We start from the raw sequence: 22,695 nt of genomic DNA, 5'->3' as shown, positions 1-22,695 counted from the left end.
CTCAAACCATGTTCACATGTCAGATCTCAATATGAACTCCAACATTTCCAATCAAAATGTTACCAGATCAAATGATCTGAACTGCTATCCACATTTATTATGGCTCTATACGTTTACTGTAAGGGAATTATATAAGAACCATCAGAGACCAAGTTGATACTTAAAAGAAGCAAAACTGAGAACCCAGTCATGTCTGGTGTGTGATGAAAAGGCAGTTTTGAGCAATAAAATATTTAACTGTGATTAAATAAATATCAAAGATCAAAGACATTTCATGGACTTTTTTTATAAAAGTATGCACTTATGACATGTATAAATGAAAGTCCAAGTTATAAAATCTGTATCGTTTTAACATCAAAAACTAGTCGGTCAATCCTCAAATACCCTTTGATCTTTTACTCTCACAGTATAAAAAAAAATTTTCTTAGTATTTTTCCAGTCTTTCCAGTACAAAACATTCCTAAATAAAGATGCATTTACTTGATAAGCATAAAGACTCTTCAGAAAAATGAAGTGAGTTTGTGATTAAAACAAGAATATATATATTAATAAGAATATATATATCTTATTTATTTATTTTTCAGAAAAAAAATTAATATCTTAATTTTGAAATATTTATAATGGAAAATAAGACAATAAAAGGAAGAAAATCATTGCACTTCTTGGCTTTCACTCTCCTGCATGTGAAGCTTAAATCAATGCTGGAATACTGTCTTGGTTTATTGCACAGGATTGTACAGTTTTGTGAGCATCCCCTTTATTATTATAACCTGCAAATGAATAAGTGGCTGTGTCGCAGTGTATTTCCCCAATGTTGTTATCACAGGTCTTTAAATGATGCTGACACAATGGCAGGACCGGATATGCCATTGGCTCCAAGCGGTGAGCCATGATTTATTATCCACTTTGTGCTGACAGCTCCTTTTCGTCCCTCTCTCTTTCCAGGTCGTGTCAGAAGAGCAGGCGAAGATGAAACTGAAGCCCAGTAAGAGAAATTCCCCCTGGGGGAGCCATAGACAGATGTGGAGCCCCTGGAGCCACTGACCTTGTGTCTGGATGATCTATGGATGGAGACCACCCGCCCTCAAGAGTCAATCTTCCACTGCTGAGCAATTCCACATTGGCAGACGCAAACAAATGTTGCTCTGTAATTGCTGAGTATCCACAGTCTGGACATTCGGTTCCTACACTCCATTTTCTCAAAGTTACCTTCCTGTTACAAGAAAAACGACCGTACTTAGTCTGGAGAACTCTGACCCACGATCCAGCAAATGCATGCCAAGCTTCCGGGAAAGCCCATGTATCCTCACATCACCTTCCAATCGCATGACCGTGAAAGAGGAAAGTTATGGCATCTCATTGAGAATGCTGAGGTCGGGCAGGCGTGCGGGCTAACAGGATCAATACAACCTTGCTGATTAATGGGCAGATTTCTCTTCCATTTAGTGCACCGGGGAAGAATCATCTGCCAAGACCAAGATTGTGAAACCAGGTCTCTTCGGTTTTTAAGAGCTGCATTTCCATTGCAAAGTAACCCTGTTATAGTCCCTTTTTGGCCCTTTGTAATATTTAACACTATTTCTTCAGATCTACAATCAATACGACTTTTGCAATACAGTGTGAATTAAACTGTCAATCAGAAGCAATTGACTTTTTGGTAGGAAAGTTCTTTTTACTTTGTTCCTAAGTCAAGATTATTGGAAATGCAAATGCCTTTAGAAAAGATAGCCCCTCCAACCAGCAAATCTTGACCCTGCTGATTAAACGGTGGATTTCTCTTTCATTTAGTGCATTGGGGAAGAATCATTTGCCAAGACAAAGATTGTGAAACAGGTCTCTTTGGTTTTCAGGAGTTGCATATCAAAAAAAAGTTATCCTTCTCTTGACCTTTGTTGGCACTTTGTATCATTTAACGCTATATCTTTAGATTTACAACCCTTGTAAAGCAGTGAATCAAATGGTCAGTTGGAAGCAATTGGCTTTTTTGGTAAAATAAGTTAGTTTTACTTTGTTCCTGGGTCAAGTTTACAAATTATTGGAAATGCAAATGCCTTCAAAGTTAACAGACCTGGATTGAAAGGGCAGCCACTCCAACCAGCACAGTAACACTTGACCCTGCTGATTAATGGGTGGATTTCTCTTCCATTTAGTGTGTCAGAGAAGAATTATCTGCCAAGGCCAAGACTGTAAAACAGGTCTCTTGGGTTTTCAAGAGTGATTTTTTTAATCAAAAACATTTCTGTTCTGGACCTTTTTAGAACTTTGTATCATTTAGCACTGCTTCTTTAGATTTACGATCAATCGGAGAAGAATCATTTGCCAAGACCAAGACTGTGAAACTAGGTCTCTTCGGTCTTCAAGAGTTGCATTTCCACTGCAAAGTAACCCTGCTGTAGACCTTTGTTCACCCTTTGCATCATTTAATACTATTCCTTGAGATTTACAATCAATACAACCCTTGCAAAGCAGCGTGAATCAAACTGTCAGCCGGGAGCAATTGGCTTTTGATAGGATCATTTCTTTTCACTTTGTTCCTGGGACAAGTTTACAAAATATTGAAAATGCAAATGCCTAAGTTCACAGAACTGGGATGAAAAAGCAACTGCTCCAACCGGCCCCAACTTCGAGAGTCCTTCGAACCCAAGTGCAACGAAGCGGACGACATTGCTGTGAGTGAGTGCATGCGGTGGTGGCCCTCAGCATGGTGTTGCCACCACCGGACAAGCGGCATGTGTGTCTTACCACCTTTGTCATCATGACCAGCATGGCTTTCATGGACGCCTACCTGGTGGAGCAGAATCAGGGGCCACGAAAGATTGGCGTCTGCATCATTGTCCTGGTCGGGGACGTCTGCTTTCTTATCGTCCTCCGCTATGTGGCGGTTTGGGTTGGAGCAGAAGTGAAGACGGCTCGACGAGGATACGCCATGATCCTTTGGTTCCTCTATATCTTTGTGTTGGAGATCAAACTTTACTTTGTTTTCCAGAATTGTAAGGCTGATCGCAGGAGTCTGGAGACTGTCGCCCGGAAGGCTTTGACTTTATTGCTGTCCATTTGTGTGCCAGGCCTCTACCTGGTTCTGGTGGCTCTGGACAGCATGGAATACGTCCGTACCTTTCGGAGGAAGGAGGACATGAGGGGGCGGCTCTTCTGGGTTGCTTTGGACTTGCTGGACCTGCTGGATATGCAGGCAAACCTTTGGGAGCCGCAGCGGACGGGTTTGCCCATTTGGGCGGAAGGTTTGATGTTCTTCTACTGCTACATTTTGCTTCTGATTCTTCCTTGCGTGTCCCTGAGCGAGATCAGCGTGCAGGGTGACCATGTGTCCCCCCAGAAGATGATGCTCTATCCTCTTCTCAGTCTGGTCACCATCAACATCGTCACCATCCTCATACGTGGCGTCAACATGGTGCTCTTCCAGGACAGCCGGGTATCCACCATCTTCGTCGGCAAGAACGTGGTGGCCATCGCGACTAAGGCGTGCACCTTTCTCGAGTACCGGAAACAGTCGCGAGAATTCCCAAATCGAGAGAACACAACCGGAATTCCCATGGAAGTCCAGCAAAACTCGGTGGGACATGGACAAGCTTTGCCAAATGCTACGAGCCTCCCACATGAACACACTCCAGCACGGGAAATTATGGATACATGACCAAGGAACTAAAATCAAGGATTTTGTTTAACTTGGAGCCAACAAGAAGCATTTGAACTGATTAAATGTTTTGGGGTACTTTGGTCCAGCATTATGAGATTCTCGGCCCTCTTGTGTACTGAGATAACTCAGCCAAATATGAGCTGTATTGTTCTAAGAAAAACATTCAGTGTTTTATAATTCATTCTCCAAAATTGGCAAAGAAGAACCAAGTGCTGTTTTCTTTCTGTACAGTAGCGGAATGACTGTGGTGCAAAATACTATTCCTGTTTGAGAGACCAAACTCGTTTCCACATTTCCTTTTTGTGTCTGACTTCATTTTGTCGAGGAGCATCAGATATGTGCCTCTCTTGCAAGTGATGAATGGGGGAATGGAATTAAAGTGCAATGAGTTTATTATTGAAGAAACTAGTTAGGTCAGGTTGATGTTTATGACCAATGTCGGGGAGTAGTCCTACATGCCTGCAGTATGTGTTTGCGCTTGTGTTTTATGATGTGTTGACATTTAAAGAAATGAGAATGAGAGGAAAAAGTAAGAAATTTGTGTCCAATGACCTTTATGGAATTATTTAGGAAAAAGTCAGTGAATGCACTTCCACTTGGTTGGTATATGGATTATTATTGTTATCATTGTTATTATAATTATTATTATAATTATATATACCACTTGTGTACTTGCTTTTTTTATCTTTTTGTTTGAGGATTCAGTTGTATTTAATAAAAAAAAAAAGGAAAAAAAATGTTTTTGCTATTTGCAAAGTGATTTTAAGCTAACAGAACTCCAGGCTCAGGGTTGCCAAGTCTGCAGTTTTCCCGTGGAATTGGGCTACTTCTAAAATCATGCTCTGGACCTTTTTGAGGAACTTTGTATCATTTAACGCTATATCCTCAGATTTACAATCAGTTCAACCCTCGCAAAGCAGTGAATTGCTAATAGAGCCACCGGCCCAGGGTTGCCAAGTCTGCAGTTTTCCTACAAAAGTAGGGTACTTTTTTAAATTTTTTGCTCACAGGTTAAAAGTTTGACATACTGCATAAATTATATTTAACAGAAAATGATGTTTCACTAACAAAGCTCGGGAGGAGCACGTCAGATACTTAGCGTAAACATCACAAGAGGAACCCACTCAAGTCAATCAATGCCATAAGTACAAATACAGCCGACTCACCTCTATTCACCCGATGGTTCATCAGTATCCCTCCACCACCCCGACTCCGCACTCCGAGTTCTCGCTACACCCATGGGGGGTTCTCTGGGCTCGGGACGCTCCCGAGCTCGGAGCCTTTTCACCGGACAGCACGCCAATCATGCAATACCATACTCCGGCTAATTATATGTAAGCGTGAACTCGTGAATGCTTGTATGTAATTATTTTTAATGATAAATTATACTTTCAATGATAAAAGCTGTTAAGTTTTTTTTTTTTTAATTGGTAAGGAGCCTTTCAGCTGGTTTAAGTCAATTTGTATAACAGTAACTGTAAAAAATGTATTTTAGGTATGGGACTTGCATATTTTGATGGTTTGATATTTGGGATATGGTCATTGGGATATTTTAATTGACTATTGGATTAATTTAGTTATGCAGACCTGGCAACCATCCCTCGCCTTTTCTAAACATGAACAGAGGATCACAGCATCTCCATTTCAGCCCTTGTTTAAATCAGTTCCTCTAATGTTTGAGTAAACACACCGTGTCTGCGGAAGCGGACGGAAGGGGTAAATGGCATCTGGGAAAATGAAATAAATTACGCGTGGCCCCCATCAGCAGGGACTCACCTTTCTAAAGCCACACAGCGTGAAACTGATTCCTAAAACACTACAGCCCGGACACCGCGGAATTAAACAGCCTTCCCTCCGTACGCAGTGTGAATGCGAAAACCATTTACCATCCACGTCTGATTTATTCAGCATATGTAGTGACCTGATGTATTCCATTTCAGCAACATTAATTTATTGCCACCTGCATATGGTGGGCGGTCTTGGGTGATGTTGACTCACTCCGTTGCGTATTGTGCTTTTTGAGAATCTCTACTTTAGTGTCCACCCACTAACTGACAGCATGAATATCCCTCTACAGTACAGTGTTTCATATGGCATCGTACCATTTACTTTAACACTATTTAGAAACAACACAACACTGATTGCATGTTCTTCTGAATCGCACCAGAGACGGATATTCATGCACTAAAACAAAAGACACACTCCTGAAAATTGCACTACTCTAATAGTCATGCAGCAATTATACACAGTAAGAATAACTGTAAATATAGTGAAAAATTAAACAGATTCTGTTGTTCACAGATCAACTATTTAACATAGTTTAACTGAAAAATGAGGACGTTTTCAAGCATCTAAACTTTGATGCAGTGGCTACAGCTAAGTACATATATTACAGTGCAAAAACATCTTTTTTTAGATAAATATTAAAGATTCAATCTTAACCCTCAGCCCAAAACAGCCTATAGTGCGAACACAGCATAAAACTGTGATCTATAATTCAGCCCTGTGGGTGTTTATCTCAACATTTAATCCCATACTGTAAATGCAAAGAGTAATTAGACAATTATATGTGAGTGTGCAAATCACCAACTAGTATTATAAAAGTAAAACGGAACGGAATTGATTTTTGTGCAGAATGGTGAGACGCACACTTGTTATCATTCACAGTGAAGAGCAAAGAGATGGAGGAACATCATCTTTCATTCGAAATGCATCAATAAAGCCCGTTCAGATGTCAGCAGCCCCTCAGGCATTCTTACATTTGCTTTACAACATTAAAGATTCAGACTCGCTCTTAAACCAGTCAAAGGGTCGCGAGCCTTCAAATGTGTGTTTAGTGCTCAAAAAATGACACGGAGAGAAAGACGGTAACACTTGACTTGAGGCCTGTATATACATAATGCATTATAGAAAGTATTCTCAATGGATGATAAGCACATTCGCATTGCATTTCATCATCTTTTCACTACGAATGTAACTGAACTTGTGGCCTTTTCATGGTTGCACATTTAAAGAGCTTAACGCATGATGAAATAAATGTTTTTGGGTTTCAATCATGTGTTTTAATGGATTCAACTCTTAATAAATATGTGTTGTATTTTTATGTATAGGTTACTTCTTGCAAAGAATCCTGAAGATATTAGAACATTTTAATCAATCGTGATTTGTATTTATTTAAATATTTTGAACTCATTTTCATATTTTAAATTTTCATTTTTAAATATTAAATTCATTTGAAAGTTTTAGGAGTTTTGTTGTGTTTTTGTCATTTTTATTAGTTTTTTTTTTATTTATATGTCATAATATCTTTTTCAGTTTTTGTTTTTTAGTAGATAAAGTTAAACTAAAATATTTTTAATTATACTTTTATTTTCATTTTTAAATTGTAGTTTTTAGTTTTAGTTTACACTTTTAGTGTTGAAGTGTAATTTAGTATGAATTAAGTATAATAACGCTGATAACCTTTTAAAAATCACAGTTTCTATAGTAAATTTACCTTTTTATATAAAAACTAAATGACTAGAAAAAAGATCACAGAAATTCATTTTTAAAATTGTCATTTCCAGTGTAGTTAATTCAATCATATAAATTTATATTATTTTAGTATCATTGTATACTATTATAGCTTTTGTTAATATTTTTAATTATTTTTTATTTATTTCCCGTTTTCATTTAACATTTTGTGTTTTGTGTTTCTGTGATTTAAATTTTTTTTTTTATATCTAATATAGTTCGTATTTTCAGAATTTTTGCTTCAGTTTTGTTTATTTCAGTACATTTAAACAAATATTTAGGTTTTTTTATATTTTAATTTGTAGTTTTAATTTTTGTTTTAATTACAATAACCCTGGAAAAAAGCCATTATGAAAAGCCATATGAAATCATATAAATAAATAAATAAATAAAACATGTTCAAAAAGGACATTTCTATGAATATAATAAAAGTTACAACTGCTTTCAAACAACGATAAAAAAATAAAAATACTTATGTAATTATGAATGACTGGAAAAGTCACAGATATTAATTTGGTAAAAGGTGCGGGAACTCGAGTGCTCAGGCTTCCAGGTTACTGACAACATTTCTCGGTTTTCTGTATGCTATGGATTTCAATACAATGATGCAGCACAATATCAAAAAAGCAATTTGCATTAATAACACTCAGGCAGATTTATAATGAAGGTTCAGCTTCCTGCAATCACACACTCACCCGTAAATGTGTGACTTGGGCGTCTTCCAACACTAATGCTCATGAACTACATCATATGAAACATCTCTAGGCTTCCATTAGAGCGCTCAGGAAAGCGCAGAATCTGCCATCATGATTTGTTAACTTGAGCAGTCAGAGGTTAAACAATTTTGTGGTAGGGAATTCTGCCATTTTTTAGTATTTCAAAGCAACTTATGGAACTAATCCAGAATTGCAAATGGTTCATTTGGGAAGTCTACCATGACAGGTACGTTTAAGCACTAATTGAATTGAAATGTGTCTTGTGTGCTGGCAGCTTTTGTTTTGGAAAGCATAACCGAGTGTCGCTATTTCTTGCTAGAAGGGCAGAAGTTTAATTGGATTGTGTTACCAAAGACAAATACTCTATATGCATCATTGTTTTGTCATTTTTGTTTAAATGGTTAAGGTTAAGTTTAACGACCTATATTTTACAATGCAAGTGCGACCTGCGGTACTATAATTACTAGGCTATACAAACATAAAAATGCTTTTAGAATACATATAAATGACTTTAACTATTCAGAATTTATCCACCTTATTTTCCAAAGCGGAAGTAACCTTAGTTTCTGTGAATGTGCAAGACTTTCGATTCATCAGCCACTATTAATATACAGTATGCATCAGTGTTATTTTAGTATACTTTGATGTACATTTTTGTAATTATTATTTTAAAGTTTTAGTAGTTTTTTTTTTTATTTTAGTTTTAGTTTTTTGTTACATAAACTAAAACATTTTTTATTCTATTTTTATTTTTTAATTTGCATCTTTTACTTGTAGTTTTAGAGTAGAGTAGTTTTAAAGTGTAATTTTTGTTTGAATTAAGTATAATATCCCTGATATGCCTTTTTATATAATAACTGAATGACTAGAAAAAAAAGATCACAGAAATTAATTTTTAAAATTGTGATGTCAAATCCTTACAGATAATTAAATCATATAAATGTGCTATTTTAGCCTAAATCACATACTATTATCATTTTTGTTAATATTTTGAATTATTTAAAAATACAATTGTTGAAGTTTTAGTAATTTCGTTTCTTTTTAATGCCTGTATAGTTTGTACAATACTTTAATTTGTATTGCATTATTAGTTTTTTCTGATATGCATTAAATCATTTGATTAAAAAAGCTTATTTATATGAAAACTGATTGCAAACTATATAATTTTTAGTCCTGTAAAGCAGACTAACCAAGTAATCGTTGTTGTGATTTCCAAGCCATATTAAATCATATGAATATATGCATAATCTTAAAAAAATATTAAAAAGGACATTTCTATATTTATTATATCTTTTTATATAATACATTTTACATAAGTAACCTTATTTTCTGTAAATGTGCAAGACTTTCGATTCATCAGCCACTATTAATATACAGTATGCATCAGTGTTATTTTAGTATACTTCAACATACATTTTTGTCATTATTTTAAATTAATTTTCATTTTTATATTTTTCATTTTAAATTGTGTTAAAGTTTCAGTAGTTTTTTTATTTTTTTATTTCAGTTTTAGTTTTTTCTACATAAACATTTATAATAAACATTAAAAAAAATTAATTGTAGTTTTAAAGTAAAGTTGAATTTTTTTAATTAAGTATAATAACCCTGATATGCCTTTTTATATCAAAATTGAATGACTAGAAATTTTTTATGATTTCAAATCCTTGTAGTTAATTAAATCATATAAATGTGCTATTTTAGCCTAATCACATACTATTATCATTTTTGTTAATATTTTGAATTAGTAAAAAAAACTACTGTTAAAGTTTTTGTAATTTTGTTGCTTTTCAGTGTCTGAATAGATTGTATAATACTTTGATTTTCTTGTTTTATATTTTAAATTGTAGTTTTTAGTTTTAATTATAATAATAATAACCCTGATATGCATAAAACCATTTTTAAATAATGATTAAAAGAGCTTATTTATATAAAAGCTGATTGCAAACAATATAATTATTAATCCTGTAAAGCAGACTAACATTTTTAAAATTGTGGTTTCTAAGCCATGTTAAATCATGTGAATATATGCATTAAAAAAAGCTTTAAAAAATCATGATTAAAAATTACATTTCTATAGTTATTATATCATATTATATAATAAAAGTTACATAAGTAACCTTATTTTCATGATTCATTAGCCGCTATGGGTAAATAACTTGAAGAATAAGTAAACAGTAAAACTTTGTGTAAATCTTTCTGCAAATAAATATATATTTATGTAAATAAATTAAAACAATAAGTGTGTGATAATTATGTAAATATGTATATTTAAAAAAATCAAGTTTGCTTGAATGCGATCTTTGTGTAAATACATTAAAAAAACAAGTCTGCTCGAAAATGTGCTTTTTACGTATCCAAATAAATAAAGTGGCCATAGATGCAAAATTATATGCAGTTTATATGCAGTTATGAAAATTACAGTCATTCATCTGTAGGCAGTATAATGCTGAAAAAGGCCTGACAGAGTTAGTAACCTAGCAGGCTGTTATATCCGCTTGACTGGTAGAGCAGAATTGCAGCTTTACCAGTCAAACTGGTGTAATTATGGAGCAAATGCTCCAACACTGACAGCTGCTGAATTGCCCCCTTAATAAGAGGTTTTACCTGAAAAATGAGCGAGTTTAGCTGTTGCAGATGGTTTATATCTCTCACACACAAATACTCCATTAAGTCAAACATCATTCAGTTTTAAAAGTGCAGATGATGATAAGGATGTGGCTCACTGGGGAGACTTCAAAAAAGGTTTATACTCAAAGGCTTTTAATGCTCACTAAACTAAGGTTGGATTCCAGTGCATTTATTCTTTGCCACATTATAATTAGTGCACATCAAGTGACCTAAAAAACATAATTGCATACTTAAAGTCACAGTTATTTTTCTAATTTATTATTATTATTATTAAATGATAAAAGCAAGTCTCATCAGTGCTTAAATGCTGCAGCAGGTTGTTTTTTGCTTGAGATCATTCTTTAAAGTAAATGCCACTTGGCTTGGTTTTTACGTATCTGACGGAGCACTGAGGCATTTAAGTATGACTTAAGAATGCAAATATTGTCTAATGCTGAATCTCCAGTGATTTGAAACTGGGGATCTTTGTAAATCAAAGAGTGATGTTAGTCTGCCACCTGCTGGTCAATGAATCCAATCTTTTGAAATATATGGGGAAGATGCATTTGTTCTCTTCCAGTTAACTTCTTTTGGATTTCAGTGCTCTATTAGCCTCTTAAGGGGAGAGACACTGCAGGCAAAAACACTGTTTTTCATGCACCTGTCAAGTTTGAGATTTTGGGCTTTTTGGTGTTTCATAAAGTGTTTTTTTTTTTTCAGACTAGTCTAGTGGAAAGAAAACACCCAAAAGACACTGTTAAATGTTTATTTTATAGCACTTTATCTATTTGTGTGAATAGATTTCAATGATAATCCATATTTTTAAAGGCCCTTTTCTCAAACTGAGTTTTTTCTCCTACACTGAGCCACAAATCTCCACTTCAGTAACGCTTACACAAACCAAACTTTACATTTTTATTCTATATCCTGAAGGTTTTTACAGATGGATTTGTTCATGTATAATTTGTAAAATTTAAAAAAAAAAAAAATACATTGTTTTCTGTCTGTTCTGAGCTTTTTCTGAATTATGGAGTGACAATATGAGACACCCAAAATCCCCTATGTAAAAACATTTGACTCTAATATGTCAAAAAATAAATAAATAAACAAGAATTTTGACTGAACTTCAGAAACTGACTTCATCCAGTGTTTACATTTTTGAACTAGAAATTAGCGCATATTTCATTAAATAATGCCTCATTTGCATAGTAAAAAAAAAACCTGTAATACAAAAAATGTTTGTAATCAATGTAACCAATTAACTGGGTAAGTAAGGCGATAACTATTAGTATGTTGTTTTATAATTTAAGTGTCTCGCCTAACTTCAGCATGTTTAACTAATTTCAGTGCATTAACATAAGGTTGATGGTAAGCCGCAGAAACGAGGATAATCAAGAAACACGTGCGGAATACAAGTAAAGACAAAATATCTTTGCTTTTTTGTGACACAGCAACTTTTGACGTAATGATGTAATAAAACTGAACTTGCCATTAAGTCGATCCAGTAGTTCTGACGGATTCGGTGAGTTTGTTCAGTGAAGGATTTGTCAGGATGATTCAAAATGATTAATTAAAAGAACCGATCATCGCAATTTTAGTCAAAAAATATCACAAGAAACGCTAATAACATTCATACAGACAAATATTTTTCTATGTAACTATAAACTAGAGGTTTTAAAAGATTATTCTGTAACCTGCCTCCACTAACTATTAATATCGCTGACAGAACCGGAAGTTGTGCTTGTTTGTAACGGAAAACCCGCATACTGCAAAATACATTATTATTAATTGTTAAACGAATAGTTCGCCCAACAAAATTACATTTTGTTTAAAATGTACTTACCCCCAGGCCTTCAAATATGTAGATGAGTTTGATTGTACAGGGGAAGAGATTTGGAGAATTGTAGCATTGCATCTCTTGCTAGCCATTAGAATGAAACATCTGATAAAAACGTCAATAATCCACAAGTAATCCACACCACTCCAGTTCATCGGTTAACATTTTGTTAAGTAAATAGCTGTACGTGTTTGGAACAAATTTATAAAGACTTTATTTATTTATTTATTTATTTATTATTTTTATTTTTTATTTATTTTTTATTTTTATTTTTATTTTTGACGTTTTTTAGGTTTTGATGCTGGGATGCTGGTCCTTTGCTGATCATGGTGAACCAATGGTGGTCATAAACCAACAAAGAACCAGCATAAACCAGCAAAGGACCATCTTAAACCATCATCCCAGCATCATACCTAACCAGCATATGCTGGTTTTTTCAACAGGGTCTGGCCAAAATACAAGTCCATAATACTGCCTCCAGTGGACAAATGTGGTCTGGTCTGAATCAGGAGAGAAATATGCACATATCAAGCACCATTTTCAAGCTAACCCTGCTGAAAAATCCAGCTAAAACCAGCCTAGGCTGGTTGGCTGGTTTTAGCTGGTCAGCAGGCTAGTTTTAGAGGGCCAGGCTGGGAGACCAAAACCAGCTACTTCCTGCTTAAACCAGCTAAGACCAGCCAAGCAGCCTAGGCTGGTTTTAGCTGGGTTTTTTTTTGTTTTGTTTTTTTTTTTTTTCAGCAGGGAAAGCAGTCCAAAACATTTCCAAACAAGTACTATGTGTGGGTAGATTTTGATGTGAGTGCACTTTATAACTGGAGGAAGCATTATTATGGATTATGGACTCATATTTAGGCCAGAAGCAATGGTTTGACGTTAAAATGTCTTAATGATGGATTTGTTTCTTACAAACAGACAGCTTTTGGCTTCTCAAGACTGGAGAGGTGTGGATTAGCAGCTGTTTGGACTCTTTCTGACGGCACCCATTCATTGCAGAGGATCTACTGATGAGCTGCATTTCTCTAAATCTGACGAAGAAATAAACTCATCTCTTAGATGTCCTGAGGGTGAGTACATTTAAAGCAAATGTTTATTTTTGGGTGAACTGTTCCTTTAATTGATCACATTGCGCACGCAGCTCATTTAAAACATGGCACAGGCCACAAAAACTATGAAACAGGTATAAATGGCATTGTTTAATTTGTGACATATTTTAAACATTCCTTTCTCAAAGATTCATATGACAAATGTACAGTAATCATTCTTTTCACATATATATTTATATATCTTCTTTTTTTCTCATGTTATTGCTTTACAGTAAAATGCATTGGTTGGATATGTCCATTAAAGCATGACAATACATTCATATACGTGTTACAGATGTATTCAGTTATGGTTCATAGTAACTAACTTTACATGAAACATAGATATAATTATATTTTGATCATCATACATTTATTATTATTATTGTTGTTGACATGAATCCCACATCACATTGAGCTCACAGTGCATGGGGTCGCAGTTCATACACGTATTGAATGTGTTTGTGTGTGTGCGCTTATTTTGTAAGTTCCCATACAATCCACAATATGTAGAGGTACAACAATTATGCCATCTGAATTATACTTATTTAAAAAATGACTTCATAAACAGATATGTGATCATTGTGTTGGTAGACAGAGAGAGAGTGTGCGTTAATATACAACAGAAACCTCAAATCAAGTCTCAAATGAAGAGCCCACCAGTTCAACTGATGGTAAATCAATCATGATCAAAGCATCTCAAACGTATATACAAATTATCTTTATCTAAAGAACAAATGACTTCCAACAGCTGGAAAAGTCTGCATTATCAACATGTGCATTTGCAGGGTAAATCTTTCAAAACCTGTTCTAAAAAATGTCCAGGTCAGAATTCACCCCAAAATTAAATAAAGTAAATAAAGATGTTATATTTTGCATAAAGAAAATGAAGTCTGTTATTTTGAACCAAGAGTTTTGCATTGATACACAATTTTCATGACACCTATACACATTTCCGGTAAATTTTTATTATGTAATGCAATAAATATGCAAAATAAAGTTATTTTAGGGGAAATTACAAAAAGTTAATTGCAACTTTTTTCTCATGAAACTGACTCTGTATCTCACAATTCTGATTCTTTTACACAGTTCTTCAAAAAAAGTAAGAATTCTCATTTTGTAATTCCACAAATATGCAAAATAAGGTTGTTTTAAGGGAATTACAATGGAAGTTTAAGAATCCAAAAGGTAATTGCAACTTTTTATCTCACAATACCTACTTTTTCTCACAATTCTGACTTTTTTCACACAGTTCTTCAAAAAAAAGTAAGAATTCTCATTATGTAATGCAGCAAATATGCAAAATAAAGTAATTTCAAGGAAATTACAATGTAAGTTTTAAAATACAAAAGGTAAATGCAACTTTTTATCTCACAATTGCTACTTTTTCACACAGTTCTTCAAAAAAAGTAAGAATTCTGACTTTGTATCTCACAATTCTGACTTTTTCACACAGTTCTTCAAAAAAAAGTAAGAATTCTCATGATGTAATGCAAAAAATATGCAAAATAAAGTTATTTTAAGGGAATAAAAATGGGAGTTTAAAAATACAAAAAGTAATTTTTGAAAAAGACTTTTTTCACACAGTTCTTCAAAAAAAGTAAGAATTCTTATTATGTAATGCAACCAATATGCAAAATAAACATAATATAATACATCGTTTACAGGAATTACAATGGAAGTTTGAAAGTAAAAAAAAGGTAACTGCGATTTTTTTTATCTCACAATTCCAGCTTTTTCACACAGTTCTGAGAAGAAAAGTCAGAATTTTAAGATACAAACTCACAACTGCAAGAAAAACAAACAATACCCTAAAAAGTATTCTCAGAATTCAGAGAAAAAAAAGGTCAAAATTCCAAGATTTAAACTCTGAATTCAGAACTGTGAGATAAATTGTTGAAAATATCTTGTTTTAAATTTTTCATTCCATGGCAGGAAAAAAACAGAACGGCGAGATGCAAACTTGGAATTCTGAGAAACACAAGACAGAATTGCAGAATTCTGAGGAAAAATTTCAAAATTGCAAGATTTAAACTCGGAATGGCGGGAAAAAAGGTCAGAATTGTAAAATAAAATTTCACATTTGCTTCAGGGGACTTAAAACAAATCAAAACTAAAAAAAAAAAAATTATACAAATATTGTGAGTTTGAGGGGAAAATGTGCTTAATTTTCATGAAATCAATTTTTAATGGCACAAAAACAAACTTCATGTGCAAAATATAACGTCGGCTTTTGATTTGGGGTGAAATATACCATGGACATTTTGTAAGATTTAACCCCATTTTTGTATTACAAAATGGCACTAGAGAATATTCATCTATGCTTGGTTTGCTCTTTAAATGTTCCTGTATCAGACAGAAATGCATATACATGAAGCATCTGTACGAAAAGTCCAGAGGAACTACAGTATCAGTCTTTGAATGAAGTTAAGATCGGAGGATGCGCAAGACGTGCTGAAACCCAAAAATAAACACCTTTACAGTCTCCATCGCTTCTCATTGAAACTCGTCTTCCACTCAGAAGTTCAAGGCGGCTCATAAGTCTTGTGTTTGAGTCTGGAAGCGCCCTGTGAGGAGGAAGTTAATGCCCTGGAGAGCACAGCCACGTCCTCCCTGCATAGTGTCCACTACAAGTTCACATCCTATTGCTATTGCACTCCCGACATTCATAAAAAATGACGCCCAGACTCTTTACACAGAAACAGCAGCGCTTATATTGCATAAACCCCATTCTTCCGACACAAAAACAGCTGATTTCCACAATGTTTGAGTCACGTTTCATTCTGCATGATGGGAAAACGTCTCCGCGGAGGTTTGGTTCTGTAGCTGCCGGGTCGGAAACGGGCAAGGGCCAGGGTTGCCATGGAGACGACTGTCCGGAGATCACCTCGGCAGAACGTCCCACAATGCACTGCAGTCGCAGGCGTGTGCTGATGGTGGCTGTGCTCACACTGCAAACAAATAATGAGCTTCTTTTGTGGATTTGTCATGTTTTCTAGTACACATACATTCTTAAATCAAGATATATTTACTTGAGAAGCAAAATGTCTTGATTTTAAGCCTTATTTTCTGAAAATGTATCACTGAAGTGAGGTTTTGCTTAAAACATGAGGAAATGTTTGCCAATGGGGTCAGAAACCAGAAAAGTCATTTGCATCTTTTTTCTTGTTTTCTGAAAAGGATTTTTTTAAACAAAACTTCATTTTTAAACATTTTTCAGAAAACAAGATCATCGTGAAAATTGAATGGACGATGTTACAGCTTGAATTGATCAATTGAGTTTAATCTTAAATTAAGGGGAAAAAATCCTAATTTTGATACTCAAGTCTTGTTTTCGGGGAATTTTTTTTTTTTTCTATGAAACAAGAAAAAAAAATGGCCAATTGGGTCAAAAAATGCCTTTAATTAATTTTAAATGAAATTAAAATTATTTAAGATATTACGGCTTGTTTTGTGGGGGAAAAAAAAGCTTAAAGCAAGAAAAATTCTTGATTTAAGTAAAAATTCACTTTTTAAAAAACATTTTTTAGAATTTTCATTTTTTACACTTAAGAATCAAAATGACTTAAGACATTTTGGCTTGTTTTGTGAAAAAAAGTGAGTTTAAGCTTAAAGCAAGAAAAAAAAACATACTTTTGATCCTTTTTTTAGAAAACAAGACTTAATATCTTAAGTCATTTTGATTCTCAGGTATTGTTTTCAGAAAAAAATATTAAAATAAAATGTTTTGGCTTTAAACAAGAAAACAAAAATCATTCTTTTCCTTTGAATTTAAAATAATTTTAATGTAAAATGTCACTATATTTTAAATTTTTTTCCCAGAAAACATTTAGCTTTTACTTTAAAGAACAAACACTGTGTTCAGTCTTGATTTAAGTAAAAATTCACTTTTCTAAAAACATTTTCAGAATTTTCATTTTTCAGACTTGAGAATCAAAATGACTTAAGACATTTTGGCTTGTTTTGCAAAAAAAAAAAAAAAAAAAAGAGTTTGAGCTTAAAACAAGAAAAAATAGCTTAATTTTGATTATTTTTTCAGAAAACGAAGACGTAATATCTTAAGTAGTTTTGATTCTCAAGTATTGTTTTCAGAAAAAAATATTAAAATGAAGTTTTAAACGAGAAAACATCATTCTTTTTCCTTTTAAAATAAATTTAAAGTAAAAAGTCACTATATTTTAACCTTTTTTTCTCTCTTTTTTTAGCTTCCCAAAATGAAGTGAGTTATTACTTTAAAGAACAAAAACTGGGTCAAAAAATAATCTTTTTTTCTTGTTTTAAACATTATTTGATACATTTTTCAGAAAACAAATATCTGGACCTATTTTTCTTCTCAAGTAAATGCATCTTGATTTAAAAATTTGTAGATATGTGTACTAAAAAACAGGACAAAATACAGAGGAAGTACATTGTTTTTTGCAGCACGTGGATTGGTCAGATGAGGGACTGTCTGAAGATCTTCCCCTGATACGCACAAATACACACAAAACATCTACACACAAACACACACGTCTAACAGAGGGAAGCACTTCTGAAAGAGACCGAACTGCTCGCTTGCTTGCTTTAAAGTGCTAATTTCTACATTTCACAATGAAAGAACGGTTTCACGTGCCTCTCAAGAGCATAAGACCAGCCCAAAACCACCTTGCAGATGCTCATCTAGAAATAAATATGATTATTAAATCTCTTCGTAGGCAAGTTTATATTCACAGAGCCCTCAAAGAGGCTATACGGCAAAACCTCCTAAAATCATCAAACAAGAACATTGCTTTTTGTGAATAAAAAATATACTAATTCATATGGAAGCCCGTTTCCTCCACTGAATAAAAAAAATTAAAAGGTAATTGTGACTTTTTATCTCGCAATTGTGAGTTTACATCTCGCAATTCTGACATTTTTCTCAGAACTGTGAGATATAAACGCACAATTGTGAGTTATAAAGTCAGAATTGCCGAATATAAACTCACAATTGCGGAAAATAAAGTCAGAATTGTGAGATATAAACTCAGAATTGTAAGCCCAGTTCTGAGGAGAAAAAAAGATGGATATGTTCACAGAATTGCAAGTTTATATCATACAATTCTGACTTCTCAGAATTGCAAGTTTAAATCTTGCAATTCTGACTTTAAAACTCGCAATTGTGAGTTTGTATCTCATAATTCTGAGAAAATAAGTCAGAACTGTGAGTTTGTGTCACGCATTCTGAGAAAAAAAGTCAGAATTGTGAGATAACAAGTTGCAATAACCTTTTTTTTTATTTATTTATTTTTATTCAGTGCCAAAAACGGGCTTCCACAAATTCACAATTCATATGCAAAACAAAATTATTCATTATCAGTATTTATGTCTGTTTTTCTAAATATCTAAATATCATTAAAACAAATTTTAATTTAAGTTGATTTTGCTTACGATGCAAAGTCTTAATATTTTAAATATTTGGATTTGGAACATTTGAACCTCAATTTTTACTTTTACTCGTTTTACAGTACATGCAATACTTTAATTATAATATCTTGCATTTTTGAATATTTTTGAAAACTCTTAATAACTTGAAGTCTTAACATCTTAAAGTATTCTAATTTGTTTTGAACTTATTTTCATTGGCAAAACATTTTTTTAAATACAATAATATTAAATGATGTGCAATACTATTAATTTCTTTTATTTTCAAATATCTTTCTTCTTTTTTCAGCATTAATCTATCTAAACTGAGTCAAGTTTATGCTTAAAACAATTTGCCAATAATCTATTAAACAAGAAGAAAATAAGAAAATTTAATTTTAATTTCTTTTGCATTTCTACATATTCTTTTTAAATGTATAAAGCGTAAATCTTAAGAAAAGTATATAAAAAAAAACAAATACTCAGGTTTATGCTTAAAACAATTAGCAAATTAAGTTAAAAAAAAAAAAAAAAAATTAATAACCCTAATTATATAATATTATATATTTTTTGCACACTCTAACTCAGGAGTTCTCAACTCTGGCCCTCGAGGTCCATTTTCCTGCAGAGTTTAGCTCCAACCCTAATCAAACACACCTGAACAAGCTAATCAAGCTCTTCGTCATTACTAGAAAGTTACAGGCAGGTGAGTTTGATCAAGGTTGGAGGTAAACTCTGCAGGAAAGTTGAGAACCTCTGCTCTAACTCAATGTTTTCATATTTCTAAAATATGAAAACAAACCTTGTTTTAAGGATGTTTAGATATTCCAACTAATAAAACAAGACCAAAAATACTGATTAAGAAAATATTTGATCATGCATCTGTCCTAATCAGGCACAACACGCTTCCATTGACAAGTAATTAGTCCGTTTGCAATAAAAAGAGTCAATTCTGCGACATAATCGCAGCCAGATATTCCAATTAATATGGAGATTTTTTAGACTAATTTTTGAGATTGCACTTATTTGCATGGACATACCCGATTAGGACAATAATAACAACAACAACAAAAAATTCTCTTGCATTTCTAAATATTTAGCTTCTCTCAAAGCTAAAAATAAGCGATATGCTGCAAAAGAATTCACAGTTGTGCGAGCGATAAAGACTTCATGAAAAGATTCAGTGGTTAGAAAAGTTTTCAACAAAGTGACAAAGTAACAGATCAGTGTAGAAAAGAAAAAACAGGCATGTAGAAAAGGACGAATGCTTCTCCAGCCGTCCTTACGCTCCGTATTCGCCTTGCATTTTGAGATATTAAAGATCTCGACTGGAAGAGAAGAGCTGCCAAGGAGAAGTTCCTCTTTCTAGGTCAAAATTTGGGATCGGAGGTCTGGAAAATGAGCTTCAGTGGAAGATCATATGTGTGTTTGTTCATCCGTCCACAGTGAAATGAGTCGAACGAGAGGAGTTTGAATAAAGCGTTAGTCCTCATGAAGACTAACATTCGTCCAGTCTGAGGTGATGATGGTTCTGGAGTGCAAGAGCGGAGGTCGTGACATCAGGATGGTGCATTCTGGGATACGGAGCGGCCCGCGTGTTTAGTGTTCCTGACACATGGGCAGGTTGACGAAGGTGAAGACGTTGTATTCGATCATGATGGAGAAGCACAGGAAGATAGCGTACAGCACCAGCACGTAAATGCCCAGCTTAAAGTCCAGCTTCCACCCGTTCACATGAATCCCCAGAATCTGCAGGTAAAAAAAACTGCTATTCAGTACTCATCTGAGAGTCTAAAAATAATAAATGAATCAGGCTACCAATTATGAAATGTCTAGACAGAGATACATACATAAAACAATTTGATTACTAAAACATTCTGCTAGTCTCTTACAGACTCTAGTTTCTCATTAAACAAGAACATTGCTTTTTGTGAATAAAAAATATACAAATTCATTTGGAAGCCCGTTTTCGCCACTGAATAAAAAATAAAAAGTTAATTGTGACTTTTTATCTCACAACTCCTATGGCAAGTCGTTTTAGCCTAAAATATACTAAGCGTTATTCGTCGTAAATGCATTTTTATAAGTAACATTTCAATTAGAGAGCTCTATAATCTAATTCCTAGAAGCAACAATGCCAATTAGAGAGCTCTTTAAAACAATTTTTACTAGTCACAACTATAATTAGAGAGCTCTCTAATTCAATTCTTACTAGTACTAATTCCAATTACAGAGCTCTCTAATTCAATTCCTACTACTAACAATTCCAATTAGAGAGTCATATGTCTCCATTGACTTCCATTCATTTTTAATTACAGAGCTCTACAACAGAATTTTTACTAGTAAGAATTTCAATTAGAGAGCTCTACAGTTGAATTATTACTAGTAACAATTCCAATTAGAGAGCTCTCTAAATCAATTTTTACTAGTAAGAATTTGATTTAGAGATCTCTCTAATTCAATTGTTACTAGTAAGAACTGAATTAGACAGCTCTTTAATTCAATTACAGAGCTCTGCAATTAAACATATCTTTAATGTGATTTTTTTAAGTAAAAATGCAATTATGATGAGTAAAGCTTAGTATAATTTAGGGTAAAACGGCTTGCCATACAACTCCTTTTGTTCTGGCAATTGCGACTTTGTATCTTGCAATTCTGACTGTTTTTGCTCAGAATTGTGGGATATAAACTTGCGATTGCAAATTATAAAGTCCAGCTCTGAGGAGAAAAAAGTTTTATATCTCAGAATTCTGACTTTATTTCTCAAAATTGTTATCTCGCAATTCTGCCATCATAACTCACAATTGTGAGTTTATATCTCACAATTCTGAGAAAAAACGTCAGAGTTTGTATCAGGCAATTTTGAGATACATACATAAAAGAATTTGATTATTAAAACATATTCTGTTCGTCTTCTGTTAGTCTTATATTAAGTCAAATAATTATAATCATCATCATATTGAAGCCACTTTTCTGACTTTATAATTTGCAATTGTGAGTTTATATCACACAATTCTGAGGAAAAAAAAAGTCAGAATTGCGAGATAAAAAGTCGCAATTACCTTTTTTATTTTTTATTCAGTGGCGGAAACGGCCTTCCATATCACCACCATTATTGTTGTTTAATTTATAAAATAAAATATTTAGTCAAATGTATAATAATAATAATAATAATAATAACAACAACATTATAAAAAATAATAAAATAAAATAGAACATTAGAAATAACTTTTATTGTTACTACAATTTTATCAAGTGCTAATCTGAATATTATTATTTAAATTTATGTTTTTATTAAAATATTTTAATAGATATATATAAAAACAATCAGCAATTTGATTTTCAAAATATTTTCAGCAGAAAAGAAAATATAATATTGTGTTTAAGTAATTGCCAATCACTTCGTAATAACAATAAACGTAACTTATTTAAATTGATTGTCATTTCTATATTATAAAATGCCAAACTAAATATTATAGCTAAATATTATAGCTAAATATTATATATAAACATATATATATGTTTTATTAGTTCTTTTATTCAAAATCAACAATTTGATTATCAAAATATATCAACAAATAAAAAAAAAAAAAATACAATCACTTTGTAGTAACATTAGAAATAACTTATTTTATAACATTTTTATCAACTGATTTTTGTTTGATTATTCTTTGATTTATTTGTCCTGATGTTTATAATTTATTAAAATAAATGTAGAATTTTCTCCATGCTTACACAATGGTCAAAAAAATCGTTGTTAAGACTAAGTATTGATTTTAATGATCATAACTTCTATACCAGAGTTAACAGGGAAATTATTTAAAGTAGTAAAGTAGCTGTGTGTGAATGCGAATGATCTGCAAAGTTGTAAAGTTGAAAGTGCACGATAAATAAAGTTTAACT

At 33.1% G+C, this 22,695-nt stretch overlaps 2 protein-coding genes across 2 annotated transcripts in view; one reads left to right on the top strand and one right to left on the bottom strand.

The window, feature by feature from the left end:
• The first annotated feature begins 1,026 nt into the window (after positions 1 to 1,026).
• Positions 1,027 to 4,347, top strand: LOC141283573 (transmembrane protein 121-like). Its single transcript, XM_073816873.1, has one exon. It carries the CDS (start codon positions 2,702 to 2,704, stop codon positions 3,650 to 3,652), a length of 951 nt encoding a protein of 316 aa, XP_073672974.1. The 5' UTR covers positions 1,027 to 2,701; the 3' UTR covers positions 3,653 to 4,347.
• Positions 4,348 to 20,391: 16,044 nt separating this feature from the next.
• Positions 20,392 to 22,695, bottom strand: part of slc24a4b (solute carrier family 24 member 4b) — a 41,328-nt gene continuing 39,024 nt past the window's right edge. Inside the window, exon 17 of the mRNA XM_073816488.1 lies at positions 20,392 to 20,541. Within this exon, the coding sequence (XP_073672589.1) occupies positions 20,392 to 20,541 (150 nt within the window). The remainder of the gene's footprint in view (positions 20,542 to 22,695) is intronic.

The sequence above is a fragment of the Garra rufa genome, chromosome 13 (genome assembly GCF_049309525.1).
Source record: "Garra rufa chromosome 13, GarRuf1.0, whole genome shotgun sequence".
NCBI classification, from domain to species: Eukaryota; Metazoa; Chordata; class Actinopteri; order Cypriniformes; family Cyprinidae; genus Garra; species Garra rufa.
The sequence above is the reverse complement of the archived record's forward strand: the minus strand, read 5'-3'. Positions and strand labels throughout refer to the sequence as shown.

Excerpts from the sequence above, each read along its gene's own strand:
- LOC141283573 (XM_073816873.1), top strand. The coding sequence starts at position 2,702 with ATGGTGTTGCCACCACCGGACAAGCGGCATGTGTGTCTTACCACCTTT.